The 27,094-nt window shown below is 44.4% G+C and overlaps 1 protein-coding gene across 1 annotated transcript in view; it reads right to left on the bottom strand.

Moving 5' to 3' along the window:
• Positions 1–9,807: 9,807 nt before the first annotated feature.
• knk (cytochrome and DOMON domain-containing protein knickkopf) overlaps positions 9,808–27,094 on the bottom strand; it is a 196,743-nt gene continuing 179,456 nt past the window's right edge. The window contains exons 15-17 of the mRNA XM_080266709.1: positions 23,761–23,868; positions 15,608–15,718; positions 9,808–10,858 (exon numbers count right to left, since the gene is read on the bottom strand). Of these exons, the coding sequence (XP_080122835.1) occupies positions 10,623–10,858; positions 15,608–15,718; positions 23,761–23,868 (455 nt within the window). The 3' untranslated portion in view covers positions 9,808–10,622. The remainder of the gene's footprint in view (positions 10,859–15,607; positions 15,719–23,760; positions 23,869–27,094) is intronic.

The following is a 27,094-nucleotide window of genomic DNA, read 5'->3' on the forward strand; positions in this document are numbered from 1 at the left end:
TTGCACCCCCCTCCGTCTTCTCTTCCTTCCACACACCACATCACATGCTGCACATATTTCTTCTGTAAATATCCTACACACACCTTCCACATCTCCCATCTGCTCCAATTCATATTTGCCCAATCGTTCCTCCACTTCTCTCTTATACTCTGCCTTTTTCTCATCCTCTTGTAACCTTTCCACTCTCCTTGCAACTACTCCTTCCTCTCGTCTTTCCCTTATTCTATTCCTCCATCTTACTTGAATTTTAATTCTGGCCACCACCAAGTAGTGGTCAGAAAGTCCACTCCCCCAACCTCTATAAACTCTTGCATCCATTACATATCTTCGCATCCTTTCATCCACACACACACACAATCAGTCATTGCCTTCCTTTCATTCAGTTCACCACCCACCCTTCTCATCACTTGCCATGTATACCTGTGGATCATTTTATGCCTGAAGAGGGTATTGGCTATCACCAACCCCCTCCCAGCTCAAATGTCCACTAACGCACTCCCATTCTCATCTATCTCAGCAGGCACACCCCACTCACCAACTATTCCATCCACCTTCACATTCCCAACTTTACCATTCATATCACCAGTCAAAAACACTCTCTCATTCCTTCCAAACTTTTCCATGCACACTTCTACATTTGTCCAGAACTCTTCTCTCACTCTTTTAGCACGATCTTGCGTTGGCGCATACACACACACAATCGCCCACGTTTGTATTCCAACTTTCAACGTTGCCCACACAATCCTTGACCCAACTGATCCCTACTGTTTTATGCTCCTCTTCCATCTTTTACTCACAACTATACATACTCCTTCCTTTGCCCTCTCATTCTCACCTACTCCTGCACATATACCCCATCCATACTCCCATTCTCTCACACTTTCTCCATTTTGTTTCAGTTATTCCACATACATCCACTTTCGCGCCCTCAAGCACCTGGACAATCTCTCTCTCTTTCACCTCATCATTCGCTCCCTTTACATTCCAAGTTCCAATTACCATGTCCTTTGTCCGGTCCTTGGTCGTCATCGTTTGGTCAGTCCTTGTCAGAGGCTTGTTGTTTGTTTTTATAGTTAGTTGTTTTCCGGGGAGGGGCACTAACCATCCGCCAACCCTTTTAGTCGCCTTTTACGACAAGCAGGGATACTGGGGGAGTATTCACTGTTGGCAATTACTACTTTAACACTGGGGTCTGTGTATGAGTTTAGTATGATGCGGTGTATCAGATGGTAGACCCGTATTTCACTACTCGGCCGTGTTCACGGTTTCACTGTTACTTTTATTCACTCCACCACTTTTATATTGTCACTGATGCTTCTCTCATTGACTTCCTTTATATTGTTAATTCACTGCTCTGCCTTCACGTCACTAAGTCACAAACACGGCTTTCACTGTCACTCTTTTCGGGTCTGGGCGTTGTGGTGGTCAGGTACAATGGCGGCGGAGGTGACCCAGCCTCACTACTGACGGGGCTGGGTTCCACCGGGGGCCTCTGTGTTCAGGGGCCACGGAATTACACGTAGAGATGTCCTCTCTCGTCCGGGGCTGCGGGTAGCAAAGGGTCCTGTGCTTTCGGGGCTTGGGGCAGGAGTATGGCCCTCAGGGCTGGGGCCGAATAACTGCCTGAACTTCTCGCTTAGACACCTGATGGAGGACGAAGATCTCCAGCGTCTGGGTGTAGGGAGGTCCCACCCGGGGGTCCTTGGGGGCGGTCTGGGGGTCCTGAGGGCTGCGGTCCCCGATGCTCGGTGACGCCGTCAGGAAGGGGCTGAGGCACCTGCCTACGTTGGGGGCCGTCAGGTGAGTCCTCTCCAGATTTGGCTGCAGGGAGAAGAGGCCAGGGGAAGTCATGGGGCCTCTCCAGTACTCCTCCAGGCTGGGGACTCCTTCTGAGTCGTAGGTTGGTGAACAGGAGTCAGCACCTGACAGAGGAGCGGCTACAGGCCGTCTCCTGCCGTAAGGCCTGCTGCTGGCCGTGGCCTGGGGAAGGGAGCAGCTACAAGCTGACTCAGGGGCACCTTCAGAGCGGCTACAGGCCGTCTCCTGATTTCCCTTGGAGCGGCTACAGGCTGTCTCCTGATTTCCCTCGGAGCAGCTACAGGCCATCTCCTTCAGGAGGGTTGAGCGGCTACAGTCCGTCTCGGGAAGGACACCTTCAGAGCGGCTACAGGCCGTCTCCTGATTTCCCTCGGAGTGGCTACAGGCCGTCTCCTGATTTCCCTCGGAGTGGCTACAGGCCGTCTCCTGATTTCCCTTGGAGTGGCTACAGGCCGTCTCCTTCTGGAGGGTTGAGTGGCTACAGGCCGTCTCGGGAAGGGCACCTTCAGAGCGGCTACAGGCCGTCTCCTGACGAAGGCGGGAGCAGCTATAGGCCGTCTCCTGACGAAGGTGGGAGTGGCTGCAGGCTGTCCCCTGTTTTCCCTCAGAGCAGCTACAGGCTGTCTCCTTCAGAAGGGTTGAGCGGCTACCAGCCGTCTCGGGGGTGCTGACTGGAGCTGAAGTAGCAACTTCACCCCGATGTTGGTTGGGGAAGGCACGCCCAGAAGGTAGTCTTGTATTCCTGCTATAGTGGCAGCAGGCGAGCTCCGGGTCATAGGGGCGCACGGCCCTGGCGGACTTATGTCATTGTCTCCCTGAGTCCCTGTACGCTGTCGTTGCTCCTCTGTGGGCTCCTTCTTCGGGTGTTAGGTTGCCCCCTGTGGCACTATACTTCATTTTAACCAGCCTCACTCATCCGTGAGTAGCATTACATGAGCAATAAACCCCAACCATTCCTTGGATATAAACCTGCACCGGCTCAATCTGATTGGAACGCCTTAAATGCCTTCTAAACCACTAGTTGCCATAATTTGGTTCTGTGGTTACCACCCAGCATAATAATGGTTTCCTGGTGTACAGGAAACCATTTAGCTTGTCAGTGTACAATCACCCACAGACAGAAGGAAGAGGAAAGGATGAAGGAATAAAAAACAAAAGGAGGATGGAAAGAAGGATGGAAGAGAGGAAAGGGCAGTCACCTAAGAGGAGCACTGCATCGAGTGAGTGCATGGTGAGTGCCTCCACCAACCTTTTTCTGGTTAGTTTATTATGTAAATTTCACATCAGTACACATTCTGTTTATGTTTGTGATACAATTACTGGAACCGTAATATCATATTTCAATAAAAATTGCACATTTAACGCTTCTTACTTTTCTGGTAACGTGAGTGACGGTCACATTTTCCTTAACAGCGCAACAGTTATCAGGAATAATTATATTTGCTGGGTATGGTTATGATCCTTGTCTATTGACATATTATTGATATGAAGCACCCCTTGATTGAACCAGTAAAATCAAAGACATTGAAATTATTTATGCAAAGTACAAGAGGGGGTAGCATCGCGGTAACATTCCTCACGAAACTTCTGAAATAGTAATCCCTCTAATATCCGGACGCCCAATATCCGAACATCCCCACTAACCGAACCTTATCGTCCTGGGATCAAACATTCCCAAAATGGTCCGAAAATCCAAAAAAATTGGAAAAAAAATCGATTTTTTGCCGTCCGTAATTTGAACTTGCCGCGCGCGCCGCGTGAGAGCATTGTTTTGGTTCGTCATTCCTCCAACGTCCGATAGAGCGCCGCTGCATCCTCCCCACTTCCCGCCTGTCTCTCACCGCGACAAGACCTACGCTCTTCGCCATGGCTGCCCACGTGCTCGCTTTTGTGGTGGTGCCGTACTTGCTGCAAGGCCTCCTGCTGCTCTCTGCCCTACTCTTAGTGTGTGTGATGATGGCCCCGCCTCCTGAGAAAAGGAAGAGAGTGGTGTTGACTCTGGAGAAGAAACGGGAGATATTGGAGAAGGTTGATGCGGGTTGGTCTTCCTCTCGCATTCTCCGCGAGTTCAACCTGGCCCGGTCGACTTTGTTTGATATCAAGCGTTCCCGAGACAAGCTCATGCAGTACACGGCTGACTTCTCGTCGAGAAGCAAACGCAACGTGGAGAGGAAGGTTATGTTTACCCCCAAGTATGCAGAGATCGACCGCTCCACGTTGATTTGGTATCGACAGCAACGTGCAGCTGGTGTGATGGTACGTGGAACGGAGCTGAAGGCTGCTGCTGAGAAGTTTGCAAGGCTTCACGACGCCCTAGACTTCAAGGCATCCGAGGGTTGGCTCTTCGCATTCAAGTTGCGACATGGCCTTACTAACCGTAAAGCACATGGCGAAGCATTGGACGCTAACGAGGATGGAGTGGACGAGTTTCGGCACAAGGTGAAAGGCTTGATCGACAGGGAGGGCCTCACTCTCGGTCAAGTCTATAACGCTGACGAAACTGGCCTATTCTATCGCTCGGTGCCAACGAACACTCTCGCCGATGAGACGGAGAAGCGTGTACCTGGCCGCAAGCTTTCTAAGGAACAGATATCTGCTTTGTGTTGTGCCAATGCTAACGGCATGCACCGGCTTAAGCCCGTTATTGTTGGCCGTGCAAAGCAGCCTCGGTGCCTTCGTGGGGTGATGGATGTCCTTCCTGTCGTATGGTACCATTCTTTGAAAGCATGGTTCACAGCTGTGATTTTCAAAGACTGGTTTCACCATCACTTCGTCAAGGAGGTCATACATTACCAGACGAAGACACTGGGAATTCCTCGCGACCAGGTAAAGGCTCTCCTTCTCCTCGACAATGCACCTGCCCACCCGTGCGACAAGGACTTGGTTGCTGAGAATGGCCGTATTAGGTGCATGTTTCTGCCACCTAATACGACTGCTCTCATTCAACCAATGGACCAAGGAGTGATCGTGGCAACAAAGCGCCTGTACCGTCGGAAGTTCCTGGACGAGGTGATGGTGGTTCTCGAGGACGAGGACGAGGACGAGCGCAGGGAAGGACGTGACACTCGAGGCAAGCGGACTTTGGAAAACCTTCGCCGCTACAACATCAAGTCTGCGCTGTACAACTGGGCTAGTGCATGGAAGGAAGTCCCTGTGAAAACTCTTGAAAATGGTTGGTCTCGTCTGCTTCTCGGAACAGATGTGGAGTACGATTTCCTAGGGTTTGACGTGGATGACTTCCATGCACGGCTACGTACGCACGGCGACGATGTTGATGTGGACGATGTTCGTGAGTGGTTGGACGACGACGAGGGCGATCCTGGGTATCAGACGTTGTCTGATATCGAGATCGCGTCTTCGGTTGCTGGTGTCAGTCCCGAACTTGAAGATTCCGACGACGAAGGCGATGATGATGCAGACTCCGCCCAGCAGGACACTACTCCAGCCATCCCCAAGCTGAGCGCACTCCGGGAACATCTAGAGTTCGTCCTAGACTACCTGGAACACCCGGACTGCGACAGGGAGATGGGGCCCTTGGGACTCGTGGAGGAAGTGCGTGCTTTCCGGCAGCGCATCATCAATCGCCAGAATCGTCGGTCCTTGCGTCAGTCAACGATTGACAGTTTTTTCAGGCCCGTGACCCCCGCTGTGCCAAGCCCTGGTTCCACTCCGTTGCCTCCCCAAGACAGGCCCTCATGCTCCGAGCCACAGCCCAGCACATCAGCTACAGTGGAGTCACCGCTCGACGTGAGTTTGCGGCTGTCTTCAGAGTCTTCTGTAGTCGGTACGCCATCACCACTACCCACCGATGCACCTCTTGGACGCCTGCCAGTGATACTCTCGGGCTCTGACAGTGAATAAACAGCAAGAACTTCTCCACTAGACCACACGGGAATTTTGAGTGTTGTGCAGTGAAAAAAACGGTGTGTTGTGTTAAGGTTTTCAAGTTGGGAGAAAAGACTAAGTAGAAAAGAAATTTAACGTAACTAACCTTCTTTGTTTTGGCTTTGGAAACTTAAAAAAACTTGGGAAAAGTTAATGTGCAACACTTAAATTTAATTGAACATTATTTGGACTAAAGTGAACACTGTGAAAAGAACGGACTTCTGTGTGTTAGTGACTAAGTTCAGTGCAAGACTTCAGGAAGAGTGTAGTGCAAGTTTCATTCATTCATTCATTGCCAGACGCCATGTATCCCAGACAGGGTGGCCAAGGGCTTAGAGTTAATTGTTTTACAGGGAGGGGCACTAATCCGTGCAAGTGCTTCAGGAAATCGTTCTTACTGTCAGAGTCCGAGAGGAGGCGGTTATTCATCGAGGTGGCCAGGGACTTGCTGTAAGTAGCCAAAATGTTTCATGTTGTACTATTTTCCATACTATATTTACCAGAATGTTTCATATTGTATTTTTTCCCATACTATACTTACCAGAAAGTGTCATACTGTACTTCTTTCCATACTAAACTTACCTCATGCATGTGCAGTAGGAATGTGTTTTTCAGAGTTCGGTTAGGTTCGGTTAGGTTAGGTTCGGTTAGAGTCCATAAGTACCAGAATGTTTATTAATGTATGAACATACTTCTAAACCCACATTTTATGTGTCTATTGCATTTATTTCAGTCATTTATGTGCCTTATTGGTGTGATTTGGGTGTTAAATAGGTGCTATGCATGTCCGGAGGGAGTTGTATAGGTGTTTCTCTGTGTTAGGGTCCGTAAGTACAAGTCCATAAGCTGGGGCCCAATATCCGGACAAAACCAATATCCGAACCTACCGATGGCTCTATTGATCCGGATATTGGAGTGATTACTGTATATATAACACCAACATTAAACAGTTTGACTGTGGTATGATGTGGTGTGATGTGTTGGTAATATAGCAAGTAAAAGTCATTTATTTATACTGTATTGCATACTTTTGCAGATATAACAGAGTAGTTCAATAACTTGTTTCCAAATGTAATGTTCCTCATGATAGAATGACCGACCCCAACCTGGCCCCTTTACCCCATCATGACTGCAGAGTTTTGTGCTAGCCATGAAGAACTGCATTCGCTAGGGTGTCAAATTATGGGCCAAGGTAGTGTAAAATGGGTATATTTTTCATTGTTAGTACTAAAATATGCTATTTTGCTCATTTATTTTCCATTATGTACTTGAAATCCCACTTCGAGGAGGGGGGGGGAGGCCATTGGACCTACTGGATTATTGGCTTTACCATAGCAGGCTTTCTTCCAGTTGATCTTGTATAGAGAGAGTCTACTGTATTTTGAATGTATGATAGAATAATTGGCTGCCAAGCGTAGGGCTAGAAGAGAGGTATACAGGGCAAAGTCCGAGTCACAGAGACTTTTACTTGATAACCTAAATCATGGGGAAAGGAAAAATATGATATTTAGGGTGGCAGGCCGGGTGAAGAGGGATGATTGGGATATTATAGGTGAGCAGTGTGTGAAGAATGATGAAGGAAGGGTAGTGGTGAACAGAGAGGATATTAACGATGCATGGAGAGAGCATTATAACCGGTTGTTGAATGAGGAGTTTGACTGGGACAGAGAAGGTTTGGAGCCAGCAGATCCAGTGTCTGGCCCTTGGCCTTTGATTGATGCTGCTACTGTGAATGAGGCAATAGGCAGGATGAAGGTGAGGAAGGCAGCAGATGTGTCTGGGTTGACTGCTGAAATGTTGAAGGCCTCAGGCGATATAGGGGTGAAGTTAGTCACTGACCTGATAAATAGGATTATTTATGAATGTGTTGTCCCAGATGATTGGCTGAAGAGTGTATTCGTAAATGTGTATAACGGGACGGGTGATGCCCTGGAAAGAGGAAATTATAGAGGTATAAAGCTTTTAGATCAGCTAATGAAGGTAATGGAGAGAGTTTTAGAAGGTATGATTAGAGAAAGAGTGAATATTGATGAGATGCAGTTTGGGTTTATGCCAGGTAGGGGGACCACTGATGCCATATTCATTGTTCGACAGCTTCAGGAAAAATATATTGGTAGGAGAAGGGATCTTTATTTTGTTTTTGTTGATATGGAAAAGGCCTTTGACAGACTCCCTAGAGAGGTGGTGAAGTGGGCAATGAGAAAGCTTAGCTTGGAGGAGTGGCTGGTTAGGGTGTTTATGGCTATGTATATGGGTGCTCACACCCAGGTAAGAGTGAATGGAGATTTGAGTGATGGGTTTTCCGTGAATGTTGGTGTGAATCAGGGGTCAGTTTTGAGTCCCATGTTGTTTATCATGGTACTTGAAGCCCTTTCACGTGACTTTAGAAATGGACTGCCGTGGGAGTTGTTGTATGCTGATGATTTGGTGTTGATTGCAGAGAACAAAAGGGAGGCGGAGGAAAGGTTTAGGAAGTGGAGAGATGGTATGGGGCACAAGGGCTTAAGGGTAAATGCAGATAAAACAAAAGTGATGATATCTAGGGTTGGTGGCGGTACTGTCAAAGACGAGGGAGAGTGGCCATGTGCAGTTTGCCACAAGGGTGTGGGAAGTAATTCCATCTTGTGTGGTGTTTGTGATAAATGGGTGCATAAGAGATGTAGTGTATCAGAAGTAGACTGCGAGATAATGCTGATTTTATGTGTACGGCATGTCGGGGAGAGCAGGTGGAGATTGTCAGACGTGAGAGAATTGAACTTGCTGGTGAATCTCTTGAGTGTGTGGAAGAGTTTTGTTATTTGGGAGGCATGTTATGTGCTGGAGGTGGGGCTGGAGCTAGCTCTGTGGCTAGGGTGAGAAGTGGTTGGAAGAAGTTCAGGGAGCTCTTGCCTTTCCTAACATTGAGAGGACTCTCCCTACGTGCTAAGGGGTCTTTGTATGCAGCATGTGTTAGGAGTGTAATGCTGTATGGTAGTGAGACCTGGGCAGTGAAGGAGAAGGATATTCGCAGGCTCAGACGTACAGAAATGACAATGATTAGGTGGATGTGTAGTGCGTCCCTGCGTCCAAGGTCTGGGGGGGGCTGGGTTCACAATGGAAGAGTTGAGAGGTAGGATGGGACTGGAGTGTATTGGTGTTGTGATGAGGAGAGGTAGATTGAGATGGTTTGGGCAGGTGGAGAGGATGGGGGGGATGATAATTGGGTGAGAAAGGTGAAAAGTGTTAATATTGGGGGTGGGGTTACGAGGGGTAGACCGAGAAAGACATGGGACGAGGTCATTAAGTGTGACCTCAGGGTTAAGGGACTGAACAGGGAGGCTGCAATGGATCGTGCAGCATGGAGAGCCGCCATTAGGTGACCAAGGCCTACGCATGCAAGCATGTTGGAGCCTTTAAAGACAAAACGAAATGATAGAATATTGACTTATACGATCATTATGATCCTGTATGAAGCTTCAGTGGTCGATAAACTACTGTTTTGCTACATTTTTGCTTATCCAATCGCGCTCACACATCTAATCATTTGTTTGTTCCAAGATGGCATTTGCACTCATCACTATCGGGAGTGTTCAAATAGCAAATGAAATGCAGTGAAGTTAACCAGTTTAGGTTAGACTTTGTTGAGTGGGTGACCCTTGGCCAAAAATGTATCCACAATGAATCCATATTACAAATGATATATGATAAATTGTTATGCAATGGATTTTTTCAAATGCATCCTCATAATAAAATGGAGATGTGCTGTATTTCTAGCATGATGATGTATAATTGAAGTCACTTTGCAATGGTTGCTAAATTAGCCATATTGGTGCACCATAGAACCTGTTTTGCAGCACCCCTTCTACAGACCTCAGAATAATGAAGAAAGCATCTAAGTTCTCTTGTTCAAAAAATGACTCCCAAGCAGGAAAAATAAATCTGAGGAAACAAAAATAAACTAAATTAATACATCCATCAGAGTGTATAGGATAAGAGAGAACCTTTCTGTAATCTACTATGGAATTCATTACAAAAATGTGCATTAAAAAAAAAGGAACCTGAATCCAGGACATACCATGTCACACCATACTGCCCATGTAGCTCCAGGGAAACACATACAATTACTCATTTTGGCAAGTTTATTAAAGAAATGAGTTATTAGTTAGAGAGACTAATGTCTGAGATGTGATGATAAAACCTAGTATATTACAATGATGTACATTATATTCAGAGCATGAGACAGTATTGTGGAGAGGTCTGGTTTCTACTGCAGTGTAAATTAAGAGTTAGCACCAAACATTTGCCCATTCAACAAAAACCTTTTAATGTATCTTTTGCACTTATTTGTATTAGGCTATACTACTGTTCCCCAAAACCAGCAACATATGTTACTGGTAATAAATTTATCCAAGGGTCATTTTTTGAACCAAGGACTATCTTACAGACCTCTACAAAGGGCACAGACAACAGGAATAAAAGGAGGGTTTATATTAACTTCAAAAGCTTGTGTATATATATATATATATATATATATATATATATATATATATATATAAATACTGTATATACTGTGAAAATACTAGCCATACTCTTATTTCCAAAAACCTGGTGCTCATTACTTAATCTAGGCATTTTAAGTCTTAACAGTGCTCTTAGAGCCATACTTTCAATGTCCAATGGTCTAGTGCTCATTGGTTAAACTATGTGTTTTAACCCTTTAACTTGGTGATGTACTTTTTGTAATACTCTTGATACAATCATAATACTATAAAGTACTGAACTTCGGAAAAATCTGTTTGGATAAAGGGGTTAATGAAGATAATCTCTAACCTCACCAGTTTGGAAATTCTCCTAATGTGAATAGCAGCCTCTGAAATCAGCAACAATAAGAATTACATCATCAGAGTGAAGGGGTTAAGTTTTTACAGTACGGTAGTATGCTATGGTGGAGTGAACAGTGCTGCCACCAGGAAACTGAGCACCACCACCATCGGCAGCGGGGGTGACAGCATATGAACATGCCAGCTGCCACTTGCTGCTGCTGCTAGGATTGCCTCAGTGTTTACTTCATCTAGGATGTGGAGTCGCCACCCCATATTTGGCCCTGTCCAGCTGTTATAGTATGCCACATCGGGCCAGGATTTGTTGGGTGTAAATTCAAGTTTGGCTGCTTTACCTGGGAGGGGGAAAAAAGTCAAATTTTAGGAAAGTTTTTATGGGTATTGTAATGTGTGTGACCTACTTCATGAATTTTTTTGGAGATATCAACCTTATCATCATCTCTAATGCTTTGCTCCCTCCTAGAAACTCCTGAATAGATGGCCATGAGAAACTTCTCCAGGCTAACTTATCCTGCACACCCCTCACTCTCTCAAACATTCCTCTTTCTCTTCCTACTCTTTCACCAAGACAGTATATGGTTCCACTGTCTTCTTCCATACCAAATAAGGTCTGCTTCTGCCAACACTGCTCTCAATCTCAGTTTCACAAACTTTCTTTGGAACCCAATTTATGGCCTTTCTTTGTACAAGGTATCCAAAAAGAAACTACTTTTTAATTAATACACCAACTAACCGGCATAACATGATCGTGATGGGAGTGTTGTGTAGCGGCAACTTTGTGCTCTAGTCTAACACTAACCGCATCATGCCCAGCCATTTAGTCACTGAGGTACCTGCGCTTGAATGCACATGTGTTTAGTGCACTTGGTAATTTGTTGCAAGCTGAACAATGAAGGATCTTCAAGAGCAATGTGTTTGTGTGAAATTTTGCTTCAGATTGGGAAAAACTTTTATAGAGGCTTTGCAGATGTTGCAACAGGCTTATAAGGAGACCTGTTTGAGTTGTACGCATTGTCACAAATGGTTCCTATGGTCCAAATTTGATCCCAAATCTGGACAGCCTTCCACATCAATAAAACAATCATACTGAAAAAGTGCATGCTGTGATCTGTGAAAATCACCACCTGACAGTCCATAAGTTTCGGAAGAAATAAGTATCTGTAAAAGTTTGTGCCACACAATTGTAACTGAAAAACTGAAGTTGCATCATGTTTCCACAAACTGTGTGCTGTGTCTGCTGACAGATGAGCACTAAAAGAATTGTGCCACAATCAGTCAGGAGCTTGATTGTTCAAATGCTGATGAAAACTTTTTGAAAACTGTCATAACTGGTGTTGAAATGTGGGTGTATGGCTACGATGTTGAAATAAACTGGCAGTCATCACAGTAGGTTGGAACATCATCGCCGCAGCCAGAAAAAGCATGTCAGAGTCGCTCGGCTGTGAAAGTTATGTTGATATCATTTTTGACTGGAAAGGCCTCGTTCATCATGGGTTTGTTCCATGTGATCAGACAGCCAATAAAGAGTTTTACTTGGATGTCCTGAAGCATTTAATGGAGGCAGTGCAAAGGCAGTGGCTTGGGGCACGGACAAACTAGAGAGGCACTCAGTGGAGCGTATCTTTCTGACTAGGGCAACGTAATTTCCAAACCACTCTTCATAATGGGTTAGGTTTTCTTGTCACTCATTACAGTTTCACAAAAACTGTTTTCCTCATCCAGAATCTGTAATACGATCCGGATCAGTCCTAAAAGTTAATCAAATGTTCCCTGGGACATGGGCTATCTATCCACCAAATATGGTCCAAATCTCTCTTTTAGTTTTTGAGTAATCCTTTAACAAATAAACACACAAACAAACAGGGGTGAAAACATACTCTCCTCGCCGGAGAGAACAAAACCTGGATACTGCACCATGACAATACACCTGCTCAAGTTGCTCAATACGAGGTATCCGTAAATTTTTGGCAAAGCATGATTCAACTAATTTCCCCAGCCACCCTATTCTCTGCATTTGGCCCCTGTGGACTTTTCTTTGTTCCCAAAGTTAAAATCCACCCTAAAATGTTGTTGATTTCAGACAACAAAAGAGAGATTCGCGAGGTGCACGAAACACACATTTACATCAATGACTATCGGTAAATGATGTGGCACGATGTACACATAATGTTGAAGGCCAAAGTCGCCGCTAAACAGCACTCCTGTTGCAATCACATGATGCCGGTGGGTTGGTGCATTGTTTAAAAAGTTCAGCTTCTTTCTGGACAGACCTTGTACATGTCTGTACCATCTCTTCATTCACTCAGCAGCTTCACTTCTCACTACTACAGCTCTTTGTTTCATTCCATAATGTCATAAATTTCAGTGTTACTTATGTCTTTCCACCATCCTTCCCATGCCTGCTGCTGTTTTAAGAAAATTCATTTCTACAGCTTGCAGCCCAGACAGCTCTGCCACTCACTGCCCAAGTTTCACACTCAAATGAGTGTTGACAGCAAAACACTTTCACACAGGGCTCTCTTAACCTCTATACCTACTTTCCTGCCCCTCAAAATATGACTGAGCTCTCCAATTACACATATTTTTCTTCCTTGAAGTGATCTCTCCTTGACCTCACCCTCTATTTTGTCATACAGTATTTACACAATGTAGCTCTCAGATACTTAAAACTATCAACTTCCTCAGGTATTTCACCTCCCATCTGGACCCTACAATTCACACTAAAACAATAAAAACAACAAGGTAGAAACTTAAGACTATAGGAGCCCCACCAGTGCCTGTAAAAGCGAAAGAATCCTATTTGATCCCCTAATACATGGAATGGGAGGGATTCCAAAAGAGGAACAGGAATGCACAAAAGGAAAACTACCAACAAAGCACCACTTTAGTGGGCTACACATTCATTCTTTAGTGTTGATACCATAATTACAGTAATAAATATACAGAACTATGAAGCAGTACTGTAATGTACAGCTGAATGTATGGAGTGTTTCTACTTAGAAACAGGAAAAAAATGCAATAGAGTACTTCAAATTCTTATTTTTGTGAAATCCCATAAAACTAAACTCATTTATTCTGTGATTACAATCAGGGACAAAAGTTCATCTAATAAGTGCAGTAGGTGGAGGTGACCATCATCCACTCACTTGATGTAGTGCTGCCTTTTTCTTCCTTCACTTTTATCATTCTTTTTCTGTGTGCCCTCCTTTCTATTTCTCTCATCTTTTCTGCACTTTTTATTGGTCTTCTTTCCTTTTCACGTGCCTTTACATTGAGTGACACACAAATGGTTTCCTGTAAGCCAGGAAACCATTTACAATGCTGGGTGGCAACCATATAACTAACCCTGATATGTTCCCTATGTGTTAACAAGTGAGTTGTCAGAGGGTCAGTGTCCCTCCCTGTAAAACAACTAACTCATAAACAAATGGCCACCCCTTACAGAATTATTGGCTTGGCTATTGACTGACTGATAAACAGATAGATCCTTTTCACTATCCTCTGCTGGCATACAGTATACTGTATTCTGAAGCAAAGAGAGAGTTGGTATGTTTCTTTACTTATAGATGATTCACTTTAATACGATGTGTCACGGAGAACAAAGATTAGTATCAGTATGACCCACATACAAAGCAGCAGTGGAAAAGTAGCCAGACTTTGTTCTCTGACTGTACTCTATGAGGTCTGTCCAAAAATAAAATGAACTTTTTAAATATTGTGCCAATAAGCCAGCATAGCATCTTCGCAACAGGAGCATTGTATAGTGGCAACTTTCAGCTTTAGTCTAACATTTGCCACGTCATTTAGTCATCAAGATACACGCGCTCAAGAGACCATATGTTTAGTGTTTAGCGCACATGGTGATTTGTTGCAAGCTGAACAATGAAGGATCTTGAAGAGCACTATGTTTCCATGAAATTCTGTTTCAAATTGGGAAAAATTTTTATGGAGACTTTTCAGAAGTTGCAACAGGCTTATGAGGAGGATGTTTGAGCTGTATGCAATGTCACAAGTGGTTCCAGTAGTTCAAATTGGGACAAACATCCACCAAAGATGATCCCAAATCTGGATGGCCTTCCATGTCACGAGACAACGATCACGCTGAGAAAGTGCATGCTGTGATCCATGAAAATCGTCACCTGACTCTCCGTGAAGTTTCTGAATGAGTAGGCATCTGTAAAAGTTTGTGCCACAAAATTTTAACCGAAAAACTGAAGATGCATCGATTTTCCGCAAAATTTTTGCCATGTCTGCTGACAGATGAACAAAAAGAGAATGGTGTCACAATCAGTCAGGAGCTGTTTGACTGTTCGAATGCTGATGAAAACTTTCTGACAACTGTCATAACAGGTGATGAAATGTGGGTGTACGGCTACAGTGAAGCAACAAAAAGGCAGTCAACACAGCATGTTGAACATCCGTCACCATAACCAAAATAAACACGTCGAGTCACTCAAATGTGAAGATGTTGTTGTTGTTGTTTTTTATTGGAAGAGTGTTGTTCCCTGTGGTTGAACAGTCAATAAAGAGTTTTACTAGGACCTCCTGAAGTGTTTGAGGGAAGCAATGTCAAGAAAAAGGCCTGAGGCGTAAACAAACAAAACCTGAATGCTGCACCATGACAATGCATCTGCTCATGCATCGTTCCTTATCCATGATTTTTTGGCAAAGCACGAGACGACAATCACTCCCCAGTTGCCTTACTCTCTGGATTTGGCCCCTGCAGAATTCCCCCCCCCCTCCCACCCACCCACTCACTCAAGTTGAAATCCACCCTTAAAGGTGACCGATTTCACACAATTGAAGAGACAGATGAAAATTTGCTACGAGAACTGCAAACCATCCCTGAAAATGTGTTCCAGGACACATTCCAGAACTGTAAAAAAATGTTAGGAATGTTGTATGAACAGTGGAGAGGAATATTTTGATGAGGACAAGTCTGATTAAGTTGTAAGTAAAGCATTAAACTTTTTTTTTTTAAGCTTGCTTTCTTTTAGGACAGACCTCATACACTTATGCTGTGATGTCTCGCATATCCCAGTCAGCAGTACTTTTCCCACTTATATTCATTTTGCCATACTCACCCTCACCACACTCCAAGTTGAGGGAATTGCGGAAGTGTTCAAAGGTGTCAAACTCAACATCTTTTCTTCTGTCACTTCCATCAGGATGCTTCCACAAACACAGGCGGCCCGCTGTCAGGGTTAATATATAACAGATTTACCAGCAGATTAAGTTAAATCTTTGCATACTGATCCACTGCACCCTATTCATTTAACTCAAGACCTGTAACTTACATCACTTAATGCCTAGTAGCTGACTAAAACATATATCTCTTGAGTCAGGCAAGAAATTTATTCATTCATTTTTTTGTCCTTTAAGTCGTGTGTGTGTGTGTGTGTGTGTGTGTGTGTGTGTGTGTGTGCACGTGCGTGTGTGTGTGTGTGTGCACGTGCGTGCGTGCGTGCATGCGTGTACATGCTTTCACACCTTTAACTTACCATTTGACAACTGCCTCAACACTCAGAACATAGTCACCGGAAGAATAAATAAAGAAAACTTAAAAGTGGTAAAGTGGTAGGGCACAGCTAAGGTGAGTATGTGAGAGGGACTCACTGGAGAATCCCTGCTCACATCAGGAGTCGTTTGCGCTGGCCTGGCCTAGCCCCTGCAATCAGAGCACGATTGGATCCTCATATGTTCCCAACCACACAAGGCACCCCACCCCCTACACATACTGTATCTTTGTATGCAGTTCCCATTAAAAACCTGAAACTTAAACTGTTCACCCAGATTATACTGCAGGAAATATTGGCCTAAAAACTTGCATACCTATAATTTAAACTATGCTCTTTCATCTCCTCATGCTAAAAACTTTCCATGATGATTTTTTATCACTGAACAAAAATCTTAGAACTTCAATGTCATTAATGGATTACTAAACCATGAGAAATACTGACTCTATATCATGCATAGCCATGCTTCACCCTTTCTCCCTTATATAATTTTTTTTTTTTTTTTTTTACAAACTTTGATTTTTTTTTTTTAATCGCATGAAGGACAGTCCTAATGCCACAATTTACAAGTTAAAGAAGTTTTCATAAGTAAACTTGTCTTCCAACAGCAAGAATTATATCACAATGACGGCAATAATTAAGGGTTTTTCAGCTTCATCAGTTGGACAAGTCTATAATGGCCTGCATAAAACCATGCATTATTAGCCCCATCAAAATTTGAAATCTCAGCCTACTAAATGATGGAATCAGTCATCAAAAATTCCCAAGCTTTTCTGAGAATTTAAGTTTAACACATCATATAAACTTACTATCTGCTCTGACTGGGCAGATCTTTGGCTCAAAGATACCAGGCAAATTCCACTAGGGTGGACCATAGGTTCACTACATTTGAGAAGTGTTGTTTTCTCAGTAATATACATTCTGAATGTTGTGTCATTATGTGGTGTATGGTGCTGATGCAGTGTCAATGTTTTCCATCATTTATACTGTACCTGTTATAGCATTATCTGGCCAGTATGAAGGCAGGGTTAGGTGGTATCCCCACCCTAGTCTACCCAGATTCAGCCTGCCTGAACTTTCAGAATGTGATTCTAAGTAGTCTATAGATGGAGGTTTTGCTTTCAGTAGGGAGCTGGGGCTTACAGTGTTTCTGAAATGTCATCAGTGTAACTACAGATTTGCTGTGTGTAACTGCATTCACTTGGTGGTGGTTGAAATGTTATGGCTGTGCAGTGATTTCTCCATTTGAAAGTAGTGACGTGGGTGCTTGAAGCTGTATGCTGATGCAGTACAATACTCTGTAAGTTGGTCTCAGATTCTCAGATTTTTTTTAATTTTGTGTGTGTGTGTGTGTGTGTGTGTGTGTGTGTGTGTGTGTGTGTGTGTGTGTGTGTGTGTGTGTGTGTGTGTGTGTGTGTGTGTGCTTTAAGTTTTCTATGTCTGCTTATCATAGGCAGCCAGTGACAATCCAGAGTGCCTATTCTGTATTGTTTGAAAAGTGTTGTAATGTATATGGGTACCCATTCACTGGGCCTGATTTTTAAAGATAGTATATATTGTCAACTCACCTATAACAAGTTCTCCCATAATGCAGACTGCCTAATATGCTGTAGGCAGTTTTTTACGTCCTAAAACTTCCCAAAATGCAGTTATAGCCAAAACAACAAAGCATGCAGGCCCAAACATAATCAAATATGACATTATTTCTCACTGCACCGACATATATACAGCAGCATGGGCCATGTGATTGCTCTGAGGCTCATTGGTGTGAGCGATGGTGTGGGGTGATAGCCTAGTCTAGGTAATGGTATGGTCTAGGTCAGGGCTACTCAACTATTATGAGCAAAGGTCCAGTTAGACAAGTTCCAATGTATGCAGAGATCCGGATAAATATTTTACACGCAATCATGAAAATAAAACATCCAATCTGAGTACAGAGGGCTTGCATAGTGCGCGAGAGATTGGGCAGTGCACGAGCTCGCGCACTGGGAATTCTCGTACTAGGAATACATAATCTTATGGGAATAATTGCATATGGGCGGTACCTCCTCATACCTGGACATTTTTTGGCCCTTAGAGACATAGTAAAGGTCATATGTTTCAGACATTGTACTAAAGCTATAGCTACAATAAAAAAAATATGGGTAGTCACCTTAGCAACAGTAGACAACAGGCCTGATGACCTTAAATAACAGGGGTTCCAAGGCACGGCAACACTTACAGCACCGCACTCCCCACCGCACCAATACTTCCCTCCGCAGACTCCTCTTGATCACCTTCCCCAGGAGCATCCAAGTCACTCACTTCGGCCATAAACCCTTCAAAGTCCAATGCTGACACTTCTGACATTGCATCCTCTTCATCCTCAACAGGATCAGGAGCAGACGATGTCGATGGTTCCGCTATTTCACCAATTTGAGCCCGCTGTGTGTAGCTTGTTATGAGCGTCTGTCTTCTCCTGTTTATTTCTTCCCTGTGCCTGTCTGTGTAGAAACGGAAGAGTTTGTCGATACCAACCAGAAGTTCCTCCATTCTTAGGCTGCTCACTTCCTGTGCCTTCACCTCTTCCTTGAGCTTATCCACGGCAGCAAGGATCTTGCTAATGTTTGACATACACAGCTCAGTCCTGCCTTCCATCACACTAGCCTGCTCAACTTGACTCTGTCTGGCGTCGGGCTCTGCGTCAGCCTCGTCTATCCGTTGCAACACTTCCTCAGGAGGCTGTTCCTCAGTAGCAGTGTGCACTTCTTGTATGTCCGCCAATGTAACGTCCTCGAAACCTGGTAGAGCTTGTGCTGCTGTCAATGTTGCTGCCTCAGCATCGGCCAGTGGTTGAATGGCCGTCTCCTGGGTGATGCACAGGTGAGGCACGAGCATTCGCGACGCATGGTTCACCGTTGCAGGTGTAATCTGGTGCCTGCTTGAAGGAGAAATTCAACTGCGTCCTTCACCATAAAGTTACGCCAAAATGCCTCAACAGTCATCGCATCTGTGGTAGGTCGGGATAGAGGTGCTGGTGGAGATGGAATGGGAGCAGATGCCTCATCAAGGTCTTCATTGTGATCTTCTTGTAAGGCATGAAGCTCCTCTTGTGTGTCGGTCTTCCTGCGTAGGTAGTCGTACACTTCCTTATGGTAGAAATGCTTCACTGTGGCGATTAGTTCTTGATCGAGTGGCTGCATTAGTGACGTTGTGTGGGGCGGCAGAAACACAACACGACAATCCTTGTGAAGATCTTCCAGGTATGGAGGGTGACTTGGTGCATTATCAAGCACAAGGAGCATCTTAAATGGAATGCCCAGTTCCCGACACTTGGCTCTCGCATCAGGGACACACCGCCTCGTTAACCAGTCTGCCATAATGTTCCCGGTCATCCAACCATTTACGGACTTATACCAATACACGCCACTTGCATCTATGTTCGTGAGGTTTTTGTAGCACCTTGGATGTGAAGCTATGTGTACAACAACTGACCTCATCTTGTGGCTCCCAGACAGGTTTACAGCGAACATTACCGTCATCTTACACTTCTGGAGCTTGCGACCAGGGGCTTGTTTCTGTCTTTTAGCAATGTAAGTTGATTTTAGCATGGCCTTGTAATATAAGGATGTTTCGGCCTTGTAATATAAGGATGTTTCATCGATGTTGTAGATCTGGTCCTTGGTGTACTGTCCCTCTTCAATAATCGTTTTAAATATTGCAGGATAGTCTCTCGCGGCCAGCTCATCGGCAGAGGCACGTTCACCAGACAATTTCACGTAACGGAGTTCCTTGCACTTGAGAAAACGGTCCAGCCATCCAACCGATGCCCTGAACAGTTTTTCCACTTTTAACCTTCGAGATGCAGCCTTGTAAAAGAGCTGGGCTTGGTTCCGAATAAATCTTCCATTGAGTGGAACACTTTCCTTTTCTTTCCGCATTATGAAGGTGGCAAGATAGCGCTCCATTAATATCATAGCATGATTTCCCACCCGCGAATGGCAGTCTAGGTCAGAGGCACTGTACGTCTTCACTACAGCCTTTATGCCTTCACGGTTCTTCCACACAGTTCTCACTGTAGATTCAGCCAGTCCCAGGGTTCTCCCGATAGCCGTGTTTCCTTGACCCTCCTCCTTCATCTTAATTATCTTTAACTTGGTGGTGTGTGTCAGAAGTTTCTTTACTCTTGGGGTTGGAGCCATGGTGCAGCAAAGTACAGGCAGCACAAAAAACACCACACGTTGTACAAGACAGGTTAGCTGTAGAGAGCGGATCCGCACAGTGCACGAGCCGGACTGTTATGGCGCGCCCGGTCCCTTGTACCCCAAGCTGCGCAGTAGAATGCCCGGGTATTTCTGCGCATCAACATGACGACACGTGACACGCTTTGTGAGGGGTGGTCGCGCACCAGTAGAAAATGGCATTTTTGAGTCACTCCTTGCCTCTGCCTCACGTTCTGTGCGGTAAACTCGCGCATTAAAGGGTTTTTGGTTATGATTTTTGGTCACTCGTGTACAAGGCGAATCGTGCACTGCGGTGACGCGCACTGTGCGAGCCCACTGTACTTATATTTAAGGCCCTGGGAGCAATTGTAGGTTAAATACATATGTACGATAGACCCCTAACTTACCCTACAGTCAGTCGAGGAATACACTTGCAAAAATCCATCACCAGGACCTTCATGTTATTTAATTATATTTTTCTCCTCCTGCAGCCTGGGGTCCAGCTACAACACTCAGAAGGTCCGGATTCGGACTACAGGCTGCCAGTTGAGTAGCCCTGGTCTAGGTGATGGTGTGGGGTAATTGTGTGGTCTGGGTGATGGTGTGGGATAATGGTATGGTCTGGGTGATGGTATCTGGTGATACTGTAGTATGACCTGAGTGATGATATGATTTGGGTGATGATGTAGTCTGTCTCCACACTTCAGATAAATAACAGTACAATTTGTGGTTATCACTATCTGGTGCACTGAAGGCCAGTCTGAGGTGGTTAAGACAGGTTTGGGGGGGTCATTAGGGGTGACTCTAGGGAGGGTGTCAATCACAAGTAATTTTTCCCCTAGGCTCTGTATCTCCTAAAATGCATTTTTACATTACACTATTCTTCACGCTGACCAGTTAGCCGTGTTACAGGCAAGTTGACTGTACAGTAATACAGACCAAATTTCTGACACACTTTCCTGATTCTAGCTATGTTTAAAGAGAAATACTGTACCTATCTCTTTACAGCTAGATGCCTTAATCCCAGGGGGAGTTGCCACTAACAAATCACATCCATGTCACCCAATCTAAATCACTATCTCCTTATTACCAAATGAGGAAAATCATATATACAGCTACCACAAATTTACTTAGGACCTCACCCCACAAGGTATTAAAAAACACAGAAATCATAGTATATCACAATGTTTCTTCATGAAATGCCATTCATTAATATGAAATCATGTTTCCCTTGTTTTTCAGGACCATTTGGATGCGTTTTGGCATGTTATCACTTAGATCTCTTAAACTAATCTAAGGACCTTTCTTTGCACCAAATATCTGTCAGTTCAGTCCTGAGGTTGTCCAGATTGGGTGTCATCTTCTCTGCCATGATTTTCTTCATCTCTGCCCAGCAGTTTTCTATCGGATTTAGATCCAGACTGTTGCCAGGCCAGTCGAGGACCTCAAGCCGATTATCCTGAAGCCATTTTGTCACCTTTCTTGACTTGTGACATGGAGCTGAATTGTGCGTGAAAAAGTTGCACCCATGAATAGCAAAAAAGTTTAACAAATGATCTTTCAGAACTTAAATGTACCGGCCACCATTCATCATAAAGTTCTTAGGAAGAAAGTAGAGGCCTCCCTTTCCCATTTCACCTGAGAAACACACCCATACCATTGCTTATTGTGGGTGCTTAACAGTCGGCACTGTGTAAGCAGGGTCATATCGACTACAGGAAGCAGGACAATGAACCTTGGCAGAATGCATCTGGAACATTTGAAATGTGCTTTCATCGGAAAACATAACTTTTCTCCACTCATCCGATGTCCAGTGGGCATACTTCTTGGCAAACTGAATGCGCTGCTTCAGGGAGAAGTGGTTTCTTGGCTGTGATGCGGCTTGGCAAACCTAGCTCCTTCTGCATGTGGTGCTGGATAGTTCGAACTGAGACTTCTTGTAACAGGTGGGGATGCATTCTCTTCAATTCTGCTGCTGTCAGTCGAGGATTCTTGATTACTTCCCTCTTCAGAAGCGTATCTGTACCTCTGGAAGTCATCCTCTTCTATCCACCGCCATGCATGTGCTCTGGTACGACATCATGTCAGTGGCAGGCCGTGTGCTGCAGCAAAAATCTTCATGAGAGTCAACTTTCGCGTGTCCAGTAGTTCACAAATCGTGATGATAGGGACATTACCCTGCCTCCATGCGATGATACGGACCCTCTTATCCCTTGGGCAGTACACTTCAGGCATGACAACTTGACTCTAGGAAAATAACAGGACAAACAGTAATGCATATGAAAAAAGAGGGAGGTGCAAGCGTGGAGCGACGAGAACATATACTCCCACTCTCGCTTCTGGGCAAGCACTGACAGGCTGAGTGTTTCACCACCTCCCGCCAACACCAGAGGAGTTGCCAGTTAACTCTTGTCCAAAAAATTCACTTGGTAAAGGCGGAAACACAAAACAAAGACAGACAACTCTCCTATAGCAATTCTGTGTGTAGGTCCTAAGTCAATTTGCAGTTGGTGTACTAGCTTGTAACTTTTTTTTTAATAGTTGGTTAGTCTGTCATTAAGGCACCATTTCATCTACAAACTACTGAATTTTGAAGAAACTGAATAACTACATCTTTCAGAACCTATGGCTAAACTGAAAAGTTGGTGGGATATGGCCTATAATTTTCTTAAGTGTATGGTATATTAGTGTAATGTGCAGCACAGTGATCCGTGGCCAAGTATAAGTGTTGTAGTGAGGTGGGTGACGCATTAGTAAGTGGCTGGATAATCTGTATCTAAGTAAGAGCTCTGCAGTGAAGCATAATGATACTAGCCTAAGTGCAATGTACAGTACATTAGGGCAGTGGATGTAATGATTTGTTGCTAAGTGGGAAATCTGGGTACTGTACTCATACAGCACAATAGTATAGTGTGCAGAAGGATTATTTAATGTACCCAGCCAGATGGCATTTTTAATTCTGTTCTTGCTGCATTTGACATTATTATTCAATTTAATGACAGAAATTATGTTGTGCAGGGGTTAATGGAGACTAGTAACCCCTTTCTCCAAATATATGAAAACTGCATGGAGATGGCTAGAATGCACTTAAATATACTGTATGTCTTCAGATTCAGTGGGTTAAGGCAGATATATCTATGTTAAGGCTAATTATCAGTGGTCCAGTGAGTTGTATGGGCATCAAGCATTGTGTGGTACAGGCAATCCTCCATATAAGAGAAGGATCTGTTCTAGTGTGTATCATTTTCTCGATGCAGTTCCTATGATAAATTGGTGCACTGGCCAGTCAGTTTTATTGGCAGTAATGGTATCTGGATACACTGTCCCATGGACAAAATAGGAAAATAACATTAAAAAAAATAAAATGGGTGACATGCAATGAGAACCTACAGTATATTAGTATAGTGTGTAGCACTATGATGTATGGCCATTTCTCCATGGGGAAAAAAAAAAAAGTTGACAGTGATGATGATGATGATGATGATGATGAGTGCTGTGGCAAAGCATATGGGTAATAACCTGCAGTGGGCCGCACATCTCCACGCACACTGTACCCGATGCCCGCCAGCACACGCACTGACCGCTGCTGGTCTTCTGTAAGCTGAGAGAATGCTCCGTGAGGCTCATCTGGAAAGAAAAAGAGGTGAAGGGAGGGCAATTATTGAATGAGCTGATGGGAAGTGTTAGTAAAAAAAAAAGGGGGGGGGGAGGAGGACATATTAACTTATAGTACTGTATACAGCACTACAGGGAACATATGTTGAGAGGGAAAATGATTTCAATAATGGGAGGGGGGGATAAGGAAGTCAAGAGGCCATACTTATAAAACTTCTTGAGTGTACACTTGGTAATGTGTACATGGAATGTAAGAGGAGCGAATGATGAGGTGAAAGAGAGAGAGATTGTCCAGGTGCTTGAGGATGCGAAAGTGGATGTATGTGGAATAACTGAAACAAAATGGATAGGAGAAAGTGTGAGAGAATGGGAGTATGGATGGGGTATATGTGCAGGAGTAGATGAGAATGAGAGGGCAAAGGAAGGAGTGTGTATAGTTGTGAGTAAAAGATGGAAGAAGAGCATAAGACAGTATGGATCAGTTGGGTCAAGGATTGTGTGGGTAAAGTTGAAAGTTGGAATACAAATGTGGGCGATTGTGTGTGTGTATGCGCCAACGCAAGATCGTGCTAGAAGAGTGAGAGAAGAGTTCTGGACAAATGTGGAAGTGTGCATGGAAAAGTTTGGAAGGAATGAGAGAGTGTTTTTGATCGTTGATATGAATGGTAAAGTTGGTAATGTGAAGGTGGATGGAATAGTTGGTGAGTGGGGTGTGCCTGCTGAGATAGATGAGAATGGGAGTGCGTTAGTGGACATCTGTGCTGGGAGGGGGTTGGTAATAGCCAATACCTCTTCAGGCATAAAATGATCCACAGGTATACATGGCGAGTGATGAGAAGGGTGGGTGGTGAACTGAATGAAAGGAAGGCAATGATTGATTATGTGTGTGTGGATGAAAGGATGCGAAGATGTATATTGGATGCAAGAGTTTATAGAGGTTGGGGAGTGGCCTTTCTGACCACTACTTGGTGGTGGCCAGAATTAGGATGCATGTACGATGGCGGTATAGTTGAAGGGTACGTCGAGATGAAGGTGTAGTTGCAAGGAGAGTTGTAAGTTTACAAGAGTATGAGAAAGGCAGAGTATAAGAGAGAAGTGGAGGAACGATTGGGCAAATATGAATTGGAGCAGATGGGAGACGTGGAAGGTGTGTGTAAGATATTTACAGAAGAAATATGTGCAGCATGTGATGTGGTGTGTGGAAGGAAGAGAAGACGGAGGGGGGTGCAAGGAACAGCGTGGTGGACTGAAGAGGTGAAACAGGCTGTGGCACAAAAGAAGAAAGCATACAATGAATGGATGAGAAATAGGGGCGTGGAAGAAGTTGAGAGGCAGAAGAGAGAGTTATATGTGGAAAGGAAGAAAGAGGTGAAAAGATTAGTAAGAGAGAGTAAGAAGAGAGTGGATGAGGAATTTGGAAGGAATTTGAGTGTAAAGTGGAGGGACTGTAAGAAAATGTTCTGGAGAGAAGTGAAAAGAGTAAGACAGGGTGGAAGTGAAGTTAGCAGGGGAGTGAAAGATAAACATGGTAGATTACTAGTGGAGAAGGGAGAAACAGTGAGCAGATGGAGAGAACACTTTAAGGAATTGTTGAACGTAGAGGATGGAAGTAATGCGAGTATAAGTGGCTGGGGAATGGCTGGGAGAAGGAGGGAGGTGAGAAGACAGGTAGAAATCAGTAGGATAGAGGTTGTGGAAGCAATGAAGAAAGTTAAATCGGGAAAGCCCCAGGAATTGATGGAGTGTGTGGTGAGATGCTGAAGCATGGGGGAGAGATAGTAGTAGAATGGATGTGGAAGATGTGCAGATTGGCCTGGGAGGAAGGTAGAGTCCCGGAGGATTGGAAGTCAGGTATAATTATTCCCTTGTACAAAGGAAAAGGGGAAAAAGAAGTGTGTGGTAATCATAGGGGCATTTGTCTTCTTAGTATAATAGGAAAAGTGTATGGTAGGATACTTATAGACAGAGTTAGAGAAAGAACAGAGAAATTAGTTGGAGAAGAACAGGAGGCTTTAGGAAGGGAAGAGGTTGTGTAGATCAGATATTCATTCTTAGATCTTTAGTGGAAAAGTTTCTAGAGAAGGGAAAGAAGTTGTATGCGGCTTTCATGGATTTGGAGAAAGCATATGACAGGGTGGATAGACAAGGATTGTGGAAAGTGTTAAGAATATATGGAGTAGATGGGAAGTTGTTGAATGCTGTGAAGAGTATGTATGATGGTGCTAAGGCTGCAGTGCGTGTGGATGGTGAACTAAGTGAATTTTTCTCTTTGAAAGTTGGTTTGAAACAGGGATGTGTCATGTCTCCATGGTTGTTCAATCTGTACATGGATGGGGTAATAAAAGAGGTACAAGGTAGGGTAGTGGATGTTGGAGTGGCCATGGTGAGAGAGGATAGTGTTTGGAAACTCCCTGTACTGTTGTTTGCAGATGATACTGTGTTGTTGAGTGAAGATGAAGGGGAGCTGCAAGGCTTGGTGGATGAGTTTGAGAGAGGTGTAAGAAACGGAACCTAAAGGTGAATGTAGGGAAGAGTAAAGTGATGGTCTTTGAGAGAGGTGAAGTCAGTGAATGTATAGCGAGGTTGGATGGTGAGGAATTGGAAAATGGTGAGTACGTTTAAGTATTTGGGTAGTGTGATGAGTAAGGATGGAGGTTTGGAGGGTGAAGTGCTTGAAAGGGTACAGCAGGGAAGAAAGGTTGCTGGTTCCTTGAAAGCAGTGATAAGAAACAGGGAAGTGAGCATGGAAGTAAAAAAGTTACTACATGACAGTATTGTGATACCAACTCTACCGTACGGAAGTGAAGCTTGGACGTTGTTGGAAGGACACAAGTCAAGAGTGAGAGCAGTGGAAATGAGTTATTTAAGAGGAGCTTGTGGAGTCACGTGGAGAGACAGGCTGACGAATGAGGATATAAAGAAGCGTTGTGGTGTTGATGTGGATGTGATAGGAAGCGTTGTGAGGAACACACTGAGGTGGTTTGGCCATGTGGAGAGGATGGAGGGTGAAAGACTGACGAAGAGAGTGTATGTGAGTGAGGTGGAGGGTGGAAGAGGGAGGGGAAGACCGAGGATGAGATGGAGGGATGGGGTGGAGAGGTATATGAGAGAGGGGGGTGTGAGTTGGGAGCAGGGTAGTGAAATGGCGGGGGACAGGGTGACTTGGAGGCGATTTGTTTGTGGCCACCCCAAACGGGATTGAGGCGTCTGGCAATAGATAGATAGATAGATAGAGTGT

The sequence above is a fragment of the Coenobita brevimanus genome, chromosome 21 (genome assembly GCF_032717465.1).
Source record: "Coenobita brevimanus isolate Jiangsu-jjx chromosome 21, ASM3271746v2, whole genome shotgun sequence".
In the NCBI taxonomy this organism is placed as follows: Eukaryota; Metazoa; Arthropoda; class Malacostraca; order Decapoda; family Coenobitidae; genus Coenobita; species Coenobita brevimanus.